The sequence below is a fragment of the Punica granatum genome, chromosome 7, assembly GCF_007655135.1.
Source record: "Punica granatum isolate Tunisia-2019 chromosome 7, ASM765513v2, whole genome shotgun sequence".
NCBI classification, from domain to species: Eukaryota; Viridiplantae; Streptophyta; class Magnoliopsida; order Myrtales; family Lythraceae; genus Punica; species Punica granatum.
Genome location: NC_045133.1, coordinates 20,558,429 through 20,573,744, shown reverse-complemented (window position 1 = coordinate 20,573,744; position 15,316 = coordinate 20,558,429). Strand labels below are relative to the sequence as shown.

At 37.7% G+C, this 15,316-nt stretch overlaps 3 protein-coding genes across 5 annotated transcripts; 2 read left to right on the top strand and 1 right to left on the bottom strand.

The window, feature by feature from the left end:
* Positions 1-2,630: 2,630 nt before the first annotated feature.
* On the bottom strand, positions 2,631-3,178 carry LOC116215200 (RING-H2 finger protein ATL39-like). The gene has a single exon (XM_031550816.1). It carries the CDS (start codon positions 3,158-3,160, stop codon positions 2,774-2,776), a length of 387 nt encoding a protein of 128 aa, XP_031406676.1. The 5' UTR covers positions 3,161-3,178; the 3' UTR covers positions 2,631-2,773.
* Positions 3,179-7,475: 4,297 nt separating this feature from the next.
* On the top strand, positions 7,476-10,525 carry LOC116215199 (heterogeneous nuclear ribonucleoprotein 1-like). 2 transcript variants are annotated; one of them, XM_031550814.1, is made up of 6 exons: positions 7,476-7,784; positions 8,394-8,434; positions 8,521-8,684; positions 8,809-8,908; positions 9,011-9,180; positions 9,716-10,525. In XM_031550814.1, the coding sequence occupies exons 1-6, from the start codon at positions 7,666-7,668 to the stop codon at positions 10,343-10,345; spliced, it is 1,224 nt and encodes a 407-aa protein (XP_031406674.1). In that variant the 5' UTR covers positions 7,476-7,665; the 3' UTR covers positions 10,346-10,525. The 2 variants fall into 2 exon arrangements, with proteins under 2 accessions (XP_031406674.1, XP_031406675.1); XM_031550815.1 differs by lacking the exon at positions 8,394-8,434 and having other exon boundaries at positions 7,492-7,784.
* Positions 10,526-11,370: 845 nt separating this feature from the next.
* On the top strand, positions 11,371-13,821 carry LOC116213764. 2 transcript variants are annotated; one of them, XM_031548817.1, is made up of 3 exons: positions 11,371-11,530; positions 11,669-11,794; positions 13,470-13,821. In XM_031548817.1, the coding sequence occupies exons 1-3, from the start codon at positions 11,492-11,494 to the stop codon at positions 13,647-13,649; spliced, it is 345 nt and encodes a 114-aa protein (XP_031404677.1). In that variant the 5' UTR covers positions 11,371-11,491; the 3' UTR covers positions 13,650-13,821. The 2 variants fall into 2 exon arrangements, with proteins under 2 accessions (XP_031404677.1, XP_031404678.1); XM_031548818.1 differs by having other exon boundaries at positions 11,394-11,555.
* The last annotated feature ends 1,495 nt before the right edge of the window (positions 13,822-15,316 follow it).

Here is a 15,316-nt window from a genome sequence, read left to right as displayed (position 1 = left end):
AATAACGTATATAACTATTTAATTTTAATAAGATTAGTTTTGTAATTGAAAGTTGTTTGATTTTTGTCCGTGTTACGCTTGGTCATATCTTGATCGATTCATACGAACCCTGTTCCATTATCGATGACATAATGCTTGACATTTGTCAAAAAATATGAAATGAAAGCTTCACATTCACCTACTCTTCGTATGTGTAATGTTTCCGTAATTTCACAAAAAATATTATCGTCATCGTCATCGTCGTACTATATAATTGCTGATGAGATCATTATTAGACCAAACCTATATGTGATATATAATTGCTAGGTAGTTTGTCGTTGGTTGTCATTTGCCCCAAAATTCAAATCCTCCTCAGAACACTGGCCAATATAATTGGATGTAATCTCCTCGTATGCCCTTCACTGAGGAAGGATTCATTCAACCGCGACTGGTAGCAAAAAAAATCCTCGGTCAGCCATGTCGATCCATCGCCACTTATCGAGGGAAGGTAGCATTCAATCAGTAAAGGAGGACATGACAGTAGTTCTGGATTTCCTGAATTGATGATTTTATCAGGGCCCGTATCGAGAAACCCTTGTTCGAGTAAAGCAAACCTTTTCTTGATATCGTCTATGAATCTGAGTACAAGTTGAACCTAATTAAGCAGCTTCTACCAGTGAACGTAATTGCTTTCTCAATGAATCTGATTCCATAATGCGCTCCGGTCGTGCTTCTCTTTTAACCTTGCCCAAACAAGAATAACGAAGCATGAACAAAGCTGAATTGATTTCATCTAATTTCATTAGTCTCTCATCAGTTATATCTTGGTCGGTTCGTATGAGCTCCGTTCCATTAATGATGACTGAACATATTTATATATAATTTATGATTATTGTGAGATAGTCATTGCTTGCTATTTGTCTAGAAATTTGAAATGAGAGCTTCTCATTCACTGATTCCTCGTATGTCTACTATTTCGTAACTTCCATAAAACAAATTATTATTATTATTATTATTATTATATCTATATGTAATATATAATTACCGGGGAGATTATTATTAGGCCAAATCTATATATAATATATAATTGCTGGCTAGATCGTCATTGCTTGTCGTTTGTTCTAAACTTTGAATCTTCCCCCCGAAACACGGTCGATCTAATTGGATATAATCTCCTCATATGCCCTTCACCGAGGAAGGATTCCTTCAACCACGACTGGTAGCAAAAAATCCTTGGCGAACCACGAAGCTCAGCTGTGGATCTCTCGCCAATGATCGAGGGGAGGTAGCATTCAATCGGTAAAGTAGGACATGACAATAGTTTTAGATTCTTGAATTGATGATTTTATGTGGCACGTTTCAAGAAACCCCTGTTTGAGTAAAACAAACCTTTTGCCGATATCGTATGTGAATCTGAGTACGAGTTGAACCTAATTAAGTATCTTCTACAAGTAAACGCAATGGCTTTTGTCAATGAATTTGATTTGATAATGTGCATCGGTCGTGCTTCTCTTTAACCTTGCTCAAACAAGATCAAAGAAGCATGGACAAAGCTGAATTGATTTCATCTATTTCATTAATCTCTCAACGTTTATATGATTCCTAGGAGCTCTGTTCGATTATCGATGACATTACATATTTATATATAATATATAATTGCTGGGAGATCGTCATCACAGGCGGCCCCCCACCCCCTAATCTCGGCACCCCGCTCCCCCTGGATGAGGTCGCTGGCAATCTCATCTTGGGAGTGGGGCCCGCTGGCTGGGTACCTACCCCCGGATGCCCTTCGCAGCCATGACAAGGGCGGGGGCTGGGTCTGTGATTTTTTTTTTTTAACTATTGTTTTGAAAATATTATTTTATTAGTTTTTCTTTATTTAATTTTAAATTTTTATACTTCTTCTTTTAGATTTAAATTTTCAGTCAAACTGTCCACGTAGCACCCGTTATCTCCCGATCATTAAATGGACCAAAAGTGCCTCATGGAGCAAACGTAAATGATTGATTCGACAGTTTTAAAACTTGTAATATCAAAATTGACTAAATACCAAACTTATAGGATCAAAAGTTTCTTCTCCCCTTTTCTTTTTTCTATTTTATATTGTTCCTAAAGTACGTAATTATTCCATTTATATATATATTATAGAACTGCAAAATGTCTTACCAAACAAAAACTGCAAATTTCATACAAAAAAATTGCAACCAACAAAATTATTAGTTGAGTGGTAAGCGGCTCGCTTTCGTAAGGAGGAAAATACAAGTTTGAACTCCGGAAAGCACGCTTATTGGGAGAGAGAATAATCTTTACGAGGCGTTTGGTTTCAGAGTTAAAGTAATTTTGATTTTTATTGTGGAAAAGGACAAATGAGATTGTATTATAAATTTGACTTGAGAAACGTGTATTTTTGTTGTGTTGTGGGTAGAGTTAAAATCAAAATCATGATTCTAAAATCATTTCCACAAATCAAACAAGCCTTTAATGCTCGATCTCCCGACTGGATTAGTTGGACCTTATTGGACTTTTGGATATCAGGATACACATAAAAAAAAAACTGCAAATTAATTCATTTTTCATTTTGATTATATGAAAAGGAGCATGAAAGGCAAATGAGATGAGGAAGATATGAAAATTGATGTTTTGGAGGAAACCGCACTTAATATTGATAAACATCAATATATAAGGATAGTACTATCATCTAAATTACCAAAAAGATTGGCATCCAAGGTATTTCTCATCGACCCTCCATAGTTCATAACACGGTAAAATTGCTCAATCAACAAGTTCGTCGATGTCATATATTGTTCCCTATTCTGTATCGGCAGAGCGGGCAGGTGCAGCTCATCTCTAACCACCGGACGATGCATGGCGAGTGGAAGACGTGTTTACAAGGAGTCTCGACCAATAATTCCCCGTCGTCGCTGGCCATGTCGTTCAAGCATATGGAGCAAGTGGAATCGGCCAGGCCCCTGCCTTCTTCTCTCGCATGCTTGAGGAGGCTTGAGATGGCGTCCCCTGGATCAATGGACAAGGGCTCGAAGTTGTGCTCATCAAGTCCAGACTCGGAGAAGTCGTGATTGTCAAGTCCAGTCTCGGACTCCTGCCCAGGAAGCAAGAAAACATCCCCGTCCTCCACATCCACCATCACCTCAGTGACAACATGGCCCAGGTCGGCCATCATCGTGAAGTGTCCTCTGCCATGGAGACGGTTGGCAATGCGCGAGGCATACGTCATGATACGTTCGGTAAAATAGAGACACTCCTGGTGCAGGGCTCCACAAGAGGCAAAGTAGTTCCTTAGGTCGCGTTGCAATGATTCGGATGAGGGAGTTCCGGCGTCGAGTGCGGAGACGGGCTGGAGTAAGGGCTCGTGATTGACAACATAGACCTCTTTGTCCTCGTCCACATAGCCATCTGGCTCTGGATCTCGGAGAATGAGACGCTCAGTCCGAGTAAAGTGGATAGAGAGGACCCAGTGATCAGGAGCGCAGGAGAAGTCGAACGAAGTCGCAACCCCAAGATACATCTGCCAGCTCTCGGACCACTCGTCCTCCATTAACGATCGATCGTACAGTACACTTGAAGAAAGAAGCAAGTAAAGTGCGATGAGACAGTATGTGTGCGTGTTCTGTTCTTCTCAGGGTGTAGAAGTAATATTATATGATACATATGTGTGTGTGTATATATATATATATATATCTGGGTGTATATGTATGTTTTTTGACCGTCTGAGACTGAGTCGGTGGCCAGGCAATTTCTTCATCAGAAATTTTCTGATCAAATCTCCAAGAAAGATATTATTTCCTAATTTGATTTGCCATATCATATCTTCGTTTGCCTCCCCGGCGTTAATCAACCGCGACGCGCCAAAAGATAATATTGATATTGATATTGTTGTGGAGGAAACCCCCAGTTAATATTGATAAACTTCACTAGGGATAGTATTAGTGGGTGCCCATAATTGTTCATTTTAAATCCATTGATATTGAAAAGTTACAAGAAGTATGGGATAAAATATGACTTGAACTCACTTGCTCTCTCAGTGTCTCAAATATGAAAAGAAAACAAAATTGGAGCAAGTATATAAAAGATTTCCACTCCCTCAAAAATTCTTTCATGATTTTGTAGATTTTTATCCTAATTAACGATTAACGATAAGTCTTACTATAAAACTAAAACTAATTCAATATTCTTTTCAGTGTGCATTCTGGTATTAGGAAGTATAATGAGTCTCAACTAATTCAGTTCGAATCGAGTCAGGCGCTTAAGAGTCTCCTAAAGCAGATTTTCTCCATTTATAATACTCGAACCTAAAAATCTTATTTAAAAACACAAACGTTAAATCATTTGAACTAATTCCCAATGATAATTAATTCAATATTATTTGCTTTCAAGATTTTTACGTGATTGCAAATAGGATTGCATATACATTTAGATTTTTAGTGAAATTAGATAATTAATTCAATATTATTTGATTTCAAGATTTTTACGTGATTGCAAATAGGATTGCTGATACATTTAGATTTTTAGTTAAATTAGAAATTATCCAATAATATCAGTCAATTAATTATAAAAACTGGATCAAGGAGCGTGAACTCCACTTTGACCACCCTTGGCTATTTAAAATCTCTAATTTTTTTAATTCTTATTTTAGTGAAATTATGACGCTGGATTGTTATATTGAAAATCGATAATAAGTACCTTGAAAAATAAAATATTCTCTCATTGGCAAATAAAAATTAAGGGCTTTTTTGAAAAAAAAATCGATTAATTAAATCATTTTTCTATAAACAATAACATCAAATAAATTATTATTTTTTCTCACTTGCATGCACAATACACAATGTTTTACCCATAATCGACTATATATTCTTTGTAACAAAATATGGGAGCTTCATTTTTGTGTTCCTTAACTGTCTAAATTCTTTGATTTTTTTTTTATTTTAATCTTAACGATTTGTTTTAACTGATATGTTTAATTAAATTTGCCTTACTATTGTAGCTAACTTTTTTTTCCAGTCATGGACGGAGCCAGGAATTTTTCTTTGGGGGGGCACAAAATGCAAATATCCTTATTTCTTTTACATTCTAATTTCTAAGCCTTTAGATTCATTTTTTTTAGGCGAAAAGACACATATGATAGTATGACAAAAAGAATTAGGATTGAAAAATAGAAAAATCAATAGTTTGTGCACCTCTGGCATATTTTTGCCTTTACAAAAGATTTTACTGTCCACCTCAATGGAGATGAGTGAAGTTGGAGAAATTCTTTGGTGATATTATCTCACCATATACTATGAGAAAATAACATTTTGCTTACAGAAATGAGAGGATGAATATTAATAACTTGAGTAATTGTCATAACTATTTTTAATTGTAACAATATTATTGTTACAATGTTCTTGTGAGATAAGGTTTCATATATAATTGGCGAGAAGTCTTTGCTAAGCAACTGAGTAATTTTCATCTTAGTTTTGTTATAAAAACAAACAACCCGCAAGAGTAGAGAACTAACCAGCACTCGTCAAGGACCATTTAAAATGTTCTAGTGAAATTAGGTTCCAAAATTGGTGAGAGGTCTTCCTAATCAACTGAGTAATTGTCATTTTAGTTTTGCTATGAACACAAATAACCGTCGGGAGTAGAGAACTAATGGACACTCGCCACTTGGGATCTCAATGGGAACATACCATTTTTAGTTTTTTCAATAGATAGATAAATTAAATGCAGATTGTGAATTTCCCGTAATTTAAAAAAGAAAAAACATATAGAGGATTAATTACGAGTGCAATATCACTGTGAGACATGGTTATCTAAATTGAAGTTAATTACGGCTTTGGCCATTTCCACAACTAAAGATACTAATTTGACAACCTTGTAAGTTTGAACAGTCCAAATTACACCTCATATAATTGGATAATAAAGCAAACTTGATATTTAATACGGAAAAGCTCATCGCATAAACTGGAAAAAGAAAAATAAAAATATGTTTGCTTCCGTATCTTTTCTCGTCTATATTTATATTAGCCGTTCTCCTTCCCCAATCTTTATTCTCTTCAGCCCCCTAAAAAATAGTAAATCGAAGCAAAAAAAAAAAAATCTTGCCGCGTCCATTTTATTTCTCAAACCGAAACCTAGATTAGATAATAGAAAATTAAACGAAGATTGGCTTCAAATGGTTGAGTTAAACATAAATATATATATATATATAATAATATATATTAGTAGTTTATAGAGCGATTCAAAAATCATGGAAATTTTAGTAAGTTTCGTTCGGGTTCTCCCCCATTCCCCATCAATTTGGTTATCGAGCAAAAGTTAGATCGACTTTCTTTTCACATGAAGCGGAAATTATCTTTGCTTTGTATTTGATGAGCTAACTACTAAGCATTCTCTTGAAATGAGAATTTAGTAACATATTACGGAATGAGAATATAGTACAATAGTATTAGTCTCTGTATAGATTACGCTTAGCTCTGCTTTCTGATAGAGTGGGATTCGTACTAAGTGTAGTTGTAAGAGATTGTGGGCATAATTACAACATATGGAAGGATTTCTGCAATTGTATTTGCGCCTATATAATGTGTTTTTTCATATTGTATTTTTCATTACAGTGATCTGGTGGATCTGTTATGCTTTAATTTTTCTCTTACACTATATTTGAATATTCTTCATTAAGGGTTCAGAGGGTTATGAAAGGCTAATGAGGGGAAGGTTTTGAAGGGTTAGGAAGGGGTTCCAAGACCTTTGTTTGGATAAAACTCACTAAGAGGTTTGAAAGGATTCGATTGAATTTTTTTTTTTGATTTTGGATTTGCTTTTGGATCAAATTACTATTTTTTATAAAGAGACTTCATAAACCTCCCAATTTAAAAGGTTTGAAATTATGACATTTGAAAGGGTTTGGTGGTGTTTCAAACCCCTCCAAAACCTTTAGGGTTAATATCACAACATAGCACAATATTTTAAAAATTTTCACCACATAACACATATTGCATTAATTTCACCATTCAGCATGATATTTTGAAATTTTTTCATGACATAACACAACAAGCAATAATTTCATCGCATAGCATAAAATTTTAAAATTTTTTCATTATATAGCACAACGTTAGTTTTTCGTCAATTTTTTGTGCCATATGGTGAAAAAATTTCAAAATTTTATGTTATATGGTGAAATTATTGTTTGTTGTGCTATATCATGAAAAATTTCAAAATATCGTGCTAAATGGTGAAATTAATACGATATGTATTGTGCGATAAAAATTTTCAAAATATTATGTTATATGATGATATTAACTCAAAACTTCATAAAATTTTCCCAAACAAAGTTATTAGAGGGGTTTATAACACCGCCGAATCCCTTCCCATCAAAAAATATCCCGAAAACTCCCAAACTCCTCAATTCAAACATAATATTAGCCATTTTACGTTGTACTCCTTTTTATACATTAAACATATTTCCCAGCCATATACTATTGGAAGCAGGATTTTCCTTTTTCAGGTGAAAACGGAAAACTGGAAAACATTCTCATAGTAAGTTTCGTTTTCCTTTTCTCCAGCTTCTGTTTCTTCTCTTGTCGTCTCCTTCTTCTTCGACGGTCCAAATCCGCAGCTGGATATCCTTTCTCCCGACAAAACTCTCGCAGGGGGTTTTGGGCTTTCCTCCTCCGTCTCCGATTAGCAATGGATCCGCAAGAAAGGCAATCTTTTGCCGATGGAGAGGCCGAAGATTTCAAGCCCTCCTCGGACCACGCCCACGGCTACAGATCTCAACCTCACGCTGGATATGGAGCCAGCCCTGGGTAAATTTCTTGATTCTTCTCGGACTGTTGAACAAACCTTGACTGGGTTGCTGCTTATTGTTACTCTTCCTAGTTCGTGGATCTGTTGGGTTTCAATTGGAGAAAAGAGAAAATTGGATGATGATACCGTGCAATTTCCATCGTCGATTGCTCTGGGTAGTATGAAATGTCTTTAATTGTGAACAAGATTGGTTTTTCAATCGAACTCGTCATTATTGGAATCGGTTATGTTTTCTCGTGGAAAATGGAAAATCTTCGAAGCTGATATTAAATGGGATTGAATTTGAAAAATAATGCAAAATTGTCGGAAAACCTATGGCCCAAGAAAGAATTTCACTACCGTAGGATCGTTATAGTTACGGCTGCCATTTGCTGGTGCTTCAGTCGCCGGCTACCCTGTCATCATTCTTGATGTTTCTATGAGCATTGGAGTCCTTTCAGCTTATATTGGTTGATGAAGAGATATTGATTGGATAGAGGTGAACAATAGTGCAACCTCACTTTGTTGATACAGTAGTAGTTTTGGGTATTGGATTCGATTCAAGTTGATGCTGATACTGTGTTAGGTCTGCTTTATGATGAGATTTGCTCTTGTAAATGTAATTGCAGAAAGATTTTTATAGGAGGTTTAGCAAGAGAGACGACTACTGGTTAGTTTTTGTAGACTTCTAGTGCCATCAATTAATCGCACATGTGGTTATCTGGGCCATCCTCTTGATCTAGGCTTTCTGTGCAGCACAATTTGTCAAGCATTTCGGCAGTTATGGCGAAATTATTGATTCCGTTATCATGAAGGACCGTAAAACTGGGCATCCCCGTGGTTTTGGGTTTGTGACTTATGCAGATCCATCTGTGGTTGATAAAGTCATTGAGGACACTCACATCATTAATGGAAAACAAGTGGGTTTATCTCAAGTCAATTGTTTTTGCTTCTCTGGGCTTTTGCTTCTTTACTTCTGCATACAATCTGGAGAGCAAGCAGCTTTTCACTTAGTCCAAGTTGTGTCTGATTATGAATGTGTAGGTGGAAATCAAGAGGACGATTCCAAAAGGTGCTGGTGGCTCTGAGGATTTTAAGACAAAGAAGATCTTTGTGGGTGGGATCCCGGGAACTGTGACTGAAGGTGAGGTCTTGAATACATGATATACTTCATTTAATTTGGCAGCAAGGTTATATGGGTTGTGATGAAGTACGTAATCTGAACTGAGTGCTGGAATTTGGGCAGATGAGTTCAAGGACTTCTTCTCGCAGTTTGGAGAGGTGAAGGATCACCAGATAATGAAAGACCATTCCACAAACCGTTCTCGTGGCTTTGGGTTTATTACTTTTGAGACAGAGGAAGCAGTTGATGAACTCTTGGCTCAGGGCAATAGGCTTGAGCTGGCAGGATCGCAGGTAGTAGATTTCCCAGATATTTACATCTTAAGGATTATTATGGTTGATTTAATTTTCTGAGACATATATTTATATATTTTGTGGAATCATAGGATCAAGCAAAAATTTCCCTCACTTGTATATCAACAACTTTACACTTTTATATTAGCTAGAAAGAAACTATTACCCTTTGATAAGATTGTTCATTAGAGTACTTAATAGTGCTCGGTGGCGAGTAATTATGAGATACTCTGCAAAGTAAATCTTCATTTTGCTCGATGCGGCTGTCCATTCGTTTTGCAATAATCCAGAGCAAGTCATATTTGAAGCCCTGATAAAATTAGGTTGGATAGAAAGACAAATCAGCAATAGGAAAACACACACACACACACACACACACACACACACACACATATATATATATTTATATATTATTTTTTAGAATTTATATGTATATGCTGATGGGATCCTAGTATTCTTAATAATAGTTAGTAGTCATGCCAAATGTAAGATATACAAATTTGATAAGTTTGGTTGCTCCTATCTCCGAGCCTAGGTGGAAGTCAAGAAAGCAGAGCCAAAGAGGCCAAACGCACCACCGCCCTCATCAAGACGTTTCTCCAGTTCGAGATCCTCATATGGTGGTGATGTCAGCGACTCTTATGGTGGTTATGGTGGCTACCGCTCAGGTGGAGGAGCGTATGGGGGAAGAGCCAGTGCATATGGGGGATACGGTGGTGGGGCCGAATTCGGTGGTGGGTATGGTGGATATGGGGGTGGAGGAATGGGCGGCCCTTATAGAGGAGACCAGTCTATGGGCTATTCAAGTTGTTATGGAGGAGGCCTGAATCGAGGCTACAATTTTGGGGGCTCTTATGGTGGCGGTGGAGATGGTTATGGTGGCTATGGTGGCAGCAGTGGTGGAGGATATGGTGCTGGAGGATACGGTGGCAGTGCTGATGGAGGATATGGCAGCGGCAGTGGTGGTAGTTATGGCAGCGGTGCTGGCGGGGCATATGGTGGCAGTTATGATTCTGGCTTTGAAGGAGGTGGCGAGTATGGAGGTGGTGGAGGAAACAGCTACTATGGAGGCAGAGGCAGCGGCTACGGTGGTGGGAGCAGCGGTGGCGGAGGCAGCGGTTTTGGTGGCAGTGCAGGTGGCCGCTATCACCCTTATGGAAGGTAAATATAGTGCTAATCCAAGTGGAACTAATAAGACAGTAGGATTCCCGTGGAAATGTATCAGTGCTTCTTCATTTTTTTTTTTTTGTATTTTTTTTGATGCGTGTGGTAAACGGGCTATTGATAGACAGATGTTTCTCTTCTTGTTCATTTGGAGTGAAATAAATTCTAGCTTTTCAATTTACTCCCTGTGGTCTGCTCCCTCTTATCAGTTTTAGCTACTCCGACTTTCGTTTATGCTCCATGAAGCCTGGAATTGATTTCTGTTGAAATCGGAATCCAAATTGATCATCGATTCCGTTAAAATGTGAAGTGTATTTGTGTATCTCGCGATTATAACAATCTAAACAACTCGAAGACTGGTGTTCTATTAGTGTAATGGGACATCGTTCAGCTGTCATCTATTATGATCATCTGGCATGGATTGTCGAATAGCGGACAGCACAGGACCCGTTCCTTCATCCTCTATTATGGGTCATTTGGGATGGTCTGTCGAACAGCAGAGTGTATGGAGACATGTATGGAGACTTGTTGATACAAAAATCAGACTTCTATTTTACATTAAGGAATACTCAAGTATCGTCTCGTACTCTCTCTGCCCTCTAACTTCACTGCCTTTCTCGGCTGTTGATTGAGAAACGCTACCCTTGTACCCCTTAGTCGACGGTGGGGGACTTCCTTCAATAAACGAAAAAAAATTACTAAACTAATATAAGAGTAGCAACTTATAAAGAGATCAAATTTATCATCAGTTTTTCTTCCGTCGTTTTGTCGGACAAGTGAGAACACTTGGGCTAACAAGTGGGATGGGATCACCATGAGCTCATACCTCATACATATGTACATATATACTTCAAATTTACTCAATCATCAAAAGCGTATAGAGATGAACTCGGAAGCGTGCCAAGAAAATAAGACAACCGAAACAGTTCGGACCAAACTGAAACCAGAAGTAAACTTTTGAGGGGTGACTTCGAATTAACGCAAAAACAAGGATGAGTTTCTAAAGTCTATCGCCTTCTTCCCTGCCAGAAAAAGGAGCCAAAAAGATCTTCCAATCTTTCTGGCTTCCCTCCACTCTCTCTCTCTCTCTCTCTCTCTCTCTCTCTCATCTTAAACGGAGCCCTGATTCGGCCGGGAAACGGAGGCAATGGCGATGGTGCTGAGCAATCTAAGCGCTCACCACAAGGTGCGACAACCCGCAATTCATGGAGGTTCCCTTCTGGAAATATACTGTCCCTCCCTTCTTCAATTTCCTTCTGATTCAACTCCGATTTGCAGCTGAACTTTTTGTTCTTTTTTTGGTGCAATTGTTTCCGGTTTGCAGTCGCAGGGGCTCCAAGTTATGTGCAGGAAGAAAGAGAAGGAAAGAGATAGCCACAATCACTACCCCTATAAAGTCGTCGAGATTACGCCTCCGCCTAAGAGCCTCGGCGTTCGCTGCTTTCCTTCCGTGAGTCGAACAGTCTCCTCTTTGATTGAAATGTTTTTCCCTTGAATGTTCTGTTTGCAGATGATCTCGATTGGATGAAAATGCTGATCAATGAATTCATCATCTTGTTGTATCTTCTGCACCCCGAAATTTATGCTGAAAATCGTTTGGCTGAAGAAGCATTTCAAATTGCTAACTTAAATGTAGCGTAATGTCAATCACTTTTGCGTAAAAGTTGAAGTTTTGCGCGAAAGACAGAGCTTTGATGATGCCGTGCATCGACAATGCTGTAGACCTTTTCGGCTTGTTCAAATACATATTCTTCTGTTAGAAAGTATAAGGGTGGTTTTCCCTTTGTCTCTTTTTATGCAGATAATAGATGATGAGAGAGAGGGAACGCATGGGTAAGAAAGATGTCACGCTTAACTCGGATAGGTGGAAATGGTTATATAGGAACTTGTTGCCATAGTGTTGTTAAGACTACTCATTTGTACTTCATAGTCAGCCCAAGCCCAGGACTAGAAGTATTGTATTACTTTCATTTTCATTGTTATTGGTATTCAACGGTACCGGTGGTAATGCAATTAAAAGCATACATTACTATTGGAACACAAACAGGACAAAAAACCCTTACACATGAAAAGGCGATTTGCTAAGCACCTTTTAGCTGCCGGATCAACACAAACAGGACAAAAACCTAAGATCGTGAATTTGTATTCTGGAGGCTGACGAGAGGAGATTTATGTTATGCTGGATTTAACATCATATTGCAGAAATTGACTGGAGTTTTTTTCTCCATCTCCTAAGATGGCTTTTCATGTTGAGGGGGGGAGTACTATGAAATTCTCAACATACTGGGCAACCTTTGTTCATTCTATTGGAATTTTCTGATGCCTTATTTTTGTGAATAGATCCTTCAATTAATATGTAATATATGTAAGCAAGCAGAGCAGGTTTGACGGTAAACAAGGTTAAATGTCACCGCTTATCTATGAATCCTCCGATTCCTTGGTGGCTGATAGACTTGATAATAATTGGTACGATGCAGTTTTGGACAAGGAGAATATAAGTAGATGATGATTTTATTGATGGAAAATAGACCATCAATTGGTTAAGTTGAGCCCTAGCGAGAATCTTCTACAAGCATTAAAAGATCATTGCTGGTTAGCTCAATTTATGGATCTGCAACCTATTATTTGATGATGACTGTTCGGTCCTCGTCTTTGTTTCTTTTTTTTGGGAGATTATTTTCTGTTTATCTCTTTCTTCCTTTTCGGTGGTGTTCATTCACTTTTGCTTTCAGTGAACTGGACCTGTCTGTGGCCCTAGCACATGATCCTTACACATGAGTTCACAAAGCATTGAGCTGTGGAACCATTCTGTCCCCTGTGGATTTGATTTGGGGTTTGTTGTCTGTCATCAGTTTGGTCTCTACTTTCGTTTGGATTCTTTCATGTGGTTCAGTTGGAAATTGTCATACTTGGCTGTCGAGACTCCTGAAGATTCTTATTTCTACTGGGACATACATGTTTCTTGTGATATAACTACACAGGGACATATGTTTGTTATTGGGACGCTGCCAGTTTCCCTTTTCGTTTTCAATGAAAGCACGAAAAATTAGTTCTTTTTTTCGTAGAACAGAATGTGGGGAAACCACGTTGTGAACTGTAACTGATGTTCCATAATTTGTTCGCAGAATTTGCAGTGCGGGGAGAGCGTGACGATCGAAGGACAGACATACACGATCTCAGCAGTAACCCATCGATATCAGCTCCGGAAGGGGAAGTACGAGCCCAGTGAGAAGAGGCTCGATGTGTTGTCGAGTGGGAGATACATCTTAAATCTCTATCTAGATAATTTATTCGAGCAATCTTGACGTCGAGGCTCCTTTTGATCTCGAGCTTTTAAACCTCGGGGCATCAGTCTCTATGTTCCCAGTTTTCCAGCGTAATTATGATCTTCTTGTGTACAATGTACTGAGGAATAGATCAAATAACCAAAACAGTGGTACATTATTTTGTAGATGTTACTCAGATTCACCACATCGACATCCTACTCCGTGCACTTGGTCGATTCACGAACTCGGTTTTCTCACTGTGTCATCTGTCAAGATTCAAGCACTCGATTCAGTTGGTTATGTTCTTTTAATGCTTCTTATGGTATCGCATGTCGGGTTCGAGTCTCTAAACTTCACTATGGCATATTATCACTTGAAAACTGAAGTAACTGATGAACTTGATGATTAGTAATCACACCCGAAAAGAAGTATGATACTATTGAACCGGCGATTCGATAGATCCAAACTGAAACCGTCAACAAGCCGAACCTTAAATCCTGCCCGTATTTTCCAGAAGAAGAGGAAAATCCTGCCCGTGTGGCTAATTTGAGGTAAAGAAGGATAAACTGAGCTAAATTGTACATAAGAATATCATCATATGTTAGATCTGGGATTATAATTAATTAAATTTGTTTGTGTAATTAAATCTTAATGATTATTTGTTGCACCAACTTAGATAAATTGCTGGAAACATGATTATAGGCAGGAAGTGGAGGGGGGAATTTATGGGCTTTGACATATTGTCTAAACAGAATTAGTGCAAAAGTTGTATTTGTATATCATAGCAATCGACCACATTGAAATTAAATCATTGTCATAAGACATATCTCTTTTTCTTGGGGGCTGGCTGGCCCATTTGTGGGGCCATCTCTGTCCGATTAACCCCAACTACTCATTGCACGTGTTAACAGTCTAAGCACGCCATTAATGGTAGATAAAAATCTTGTTACTGTGAAAAATTCACTTCCACTGTTATTCCTATTTTTTGATAATTAGATAAGATATTATTTCATTCGAATTTTTAGCATAGGTTCTTTCTTCTCACAGTGGATATATCCCCTGCAATCCCATACAATCCACTCCAATTGCTGAGTCGGTTCTTCCTCAGTGGATTTGTAACTTCAAACTAAAAAGCTTATTGTAAAACTGAAAGGTTTTGTATTTTAGAGAGCATACCATTGTCGTTATGTAAATGAAATTATTTGTAGATCGTAGCACCAGAATATATTTATGGCGAATGAGTAGTCCCACTCGTGGTCGATGTGAGTACCATGAGGAGTGACCCCTTCGAACTCCAGGCAAATTGATACAATACAAGTTGTTACATTCTCAATAAAATCTTCGAAATTTTTTCCCTTCAAAAAAGTCTCGATATCCCGCTTAATCCAAATCTGAGTCCAATCTGAACTATTACATTTATTAGTTGATCGATAAAACTTATAACGAAGTGTCAGCTGACATGCATTGCTCGTCCTTTCTAACTTATGCATTCGACGTGATACAATCTTTCCTCACTCCGTAGTTGCTCTTAAAATGAGCTTGCATACATTCTTACCAAAAACATAGATGAAGTCTTCTCAATTTCGAAACAAACTGATATCAAATGCGTTTAAGAGGAAAAACAATAAAATAAAAGGAAAACTAAAATTTCTTTTTTCTTTTTTATTCTTTATTTATAATGAATTAGTTATAATAACCATTATAAA

Excerpts from the sequence above, each read along its gene's own strand:
- LOC116215200 (XM_031550816.1), bottom strand. The coding sequence starts at position 3,160 with ATGATGGCCGACCTGGGCCATGTTGTCACTGAGGTGATGGTGGATGTG.
- LOC116215199 (XM_031550814.1), top strand. The coding sequence starts at position 7,666 with ATGGATCCGCAAGAAAGGCAATCTTTTGCCGATGGAGAGGCCGAAGAT. Across the intron at positions 8,435-8,520 it reads AGCAAGAGAGACGACTACTG|CACAATTTGTCAAGCATTTC; the intron begins GTTAGTTTTTGT and ends CTTTCTGTGCAG. Across the intron at positions 8,685-8,808 it reads ACATCATTAATGGAAAACAA|GTGGAAATCAAGAGGACGAT; the intron begins GTGGGTTTATCT and ends ATGAATGTGTAG.
- LOC116213764 (XM_031548817.1), top strand. The coding sequence starts at position 11,492 with ATGGCGATGGTGCTGAGCAATCTAAGCGCTCACCACAAG. Across the intron at positions 11,531-11,668 it reads ATCTAAGCGCTCACCACAAG|TCGCAGGGGCTCCAAGTTAT; the intron begins GTGCGACAACCC and ends TCCGGTTTGCAG. Across the intron at positions 11,795-13,469 it reads GCGTTCGCTGCTTTCCTTCC|AATTTGCAGTGCGGGGAGAG; the intron begins GTGAGTCGAACA and ends ATTTGTTCGCAG.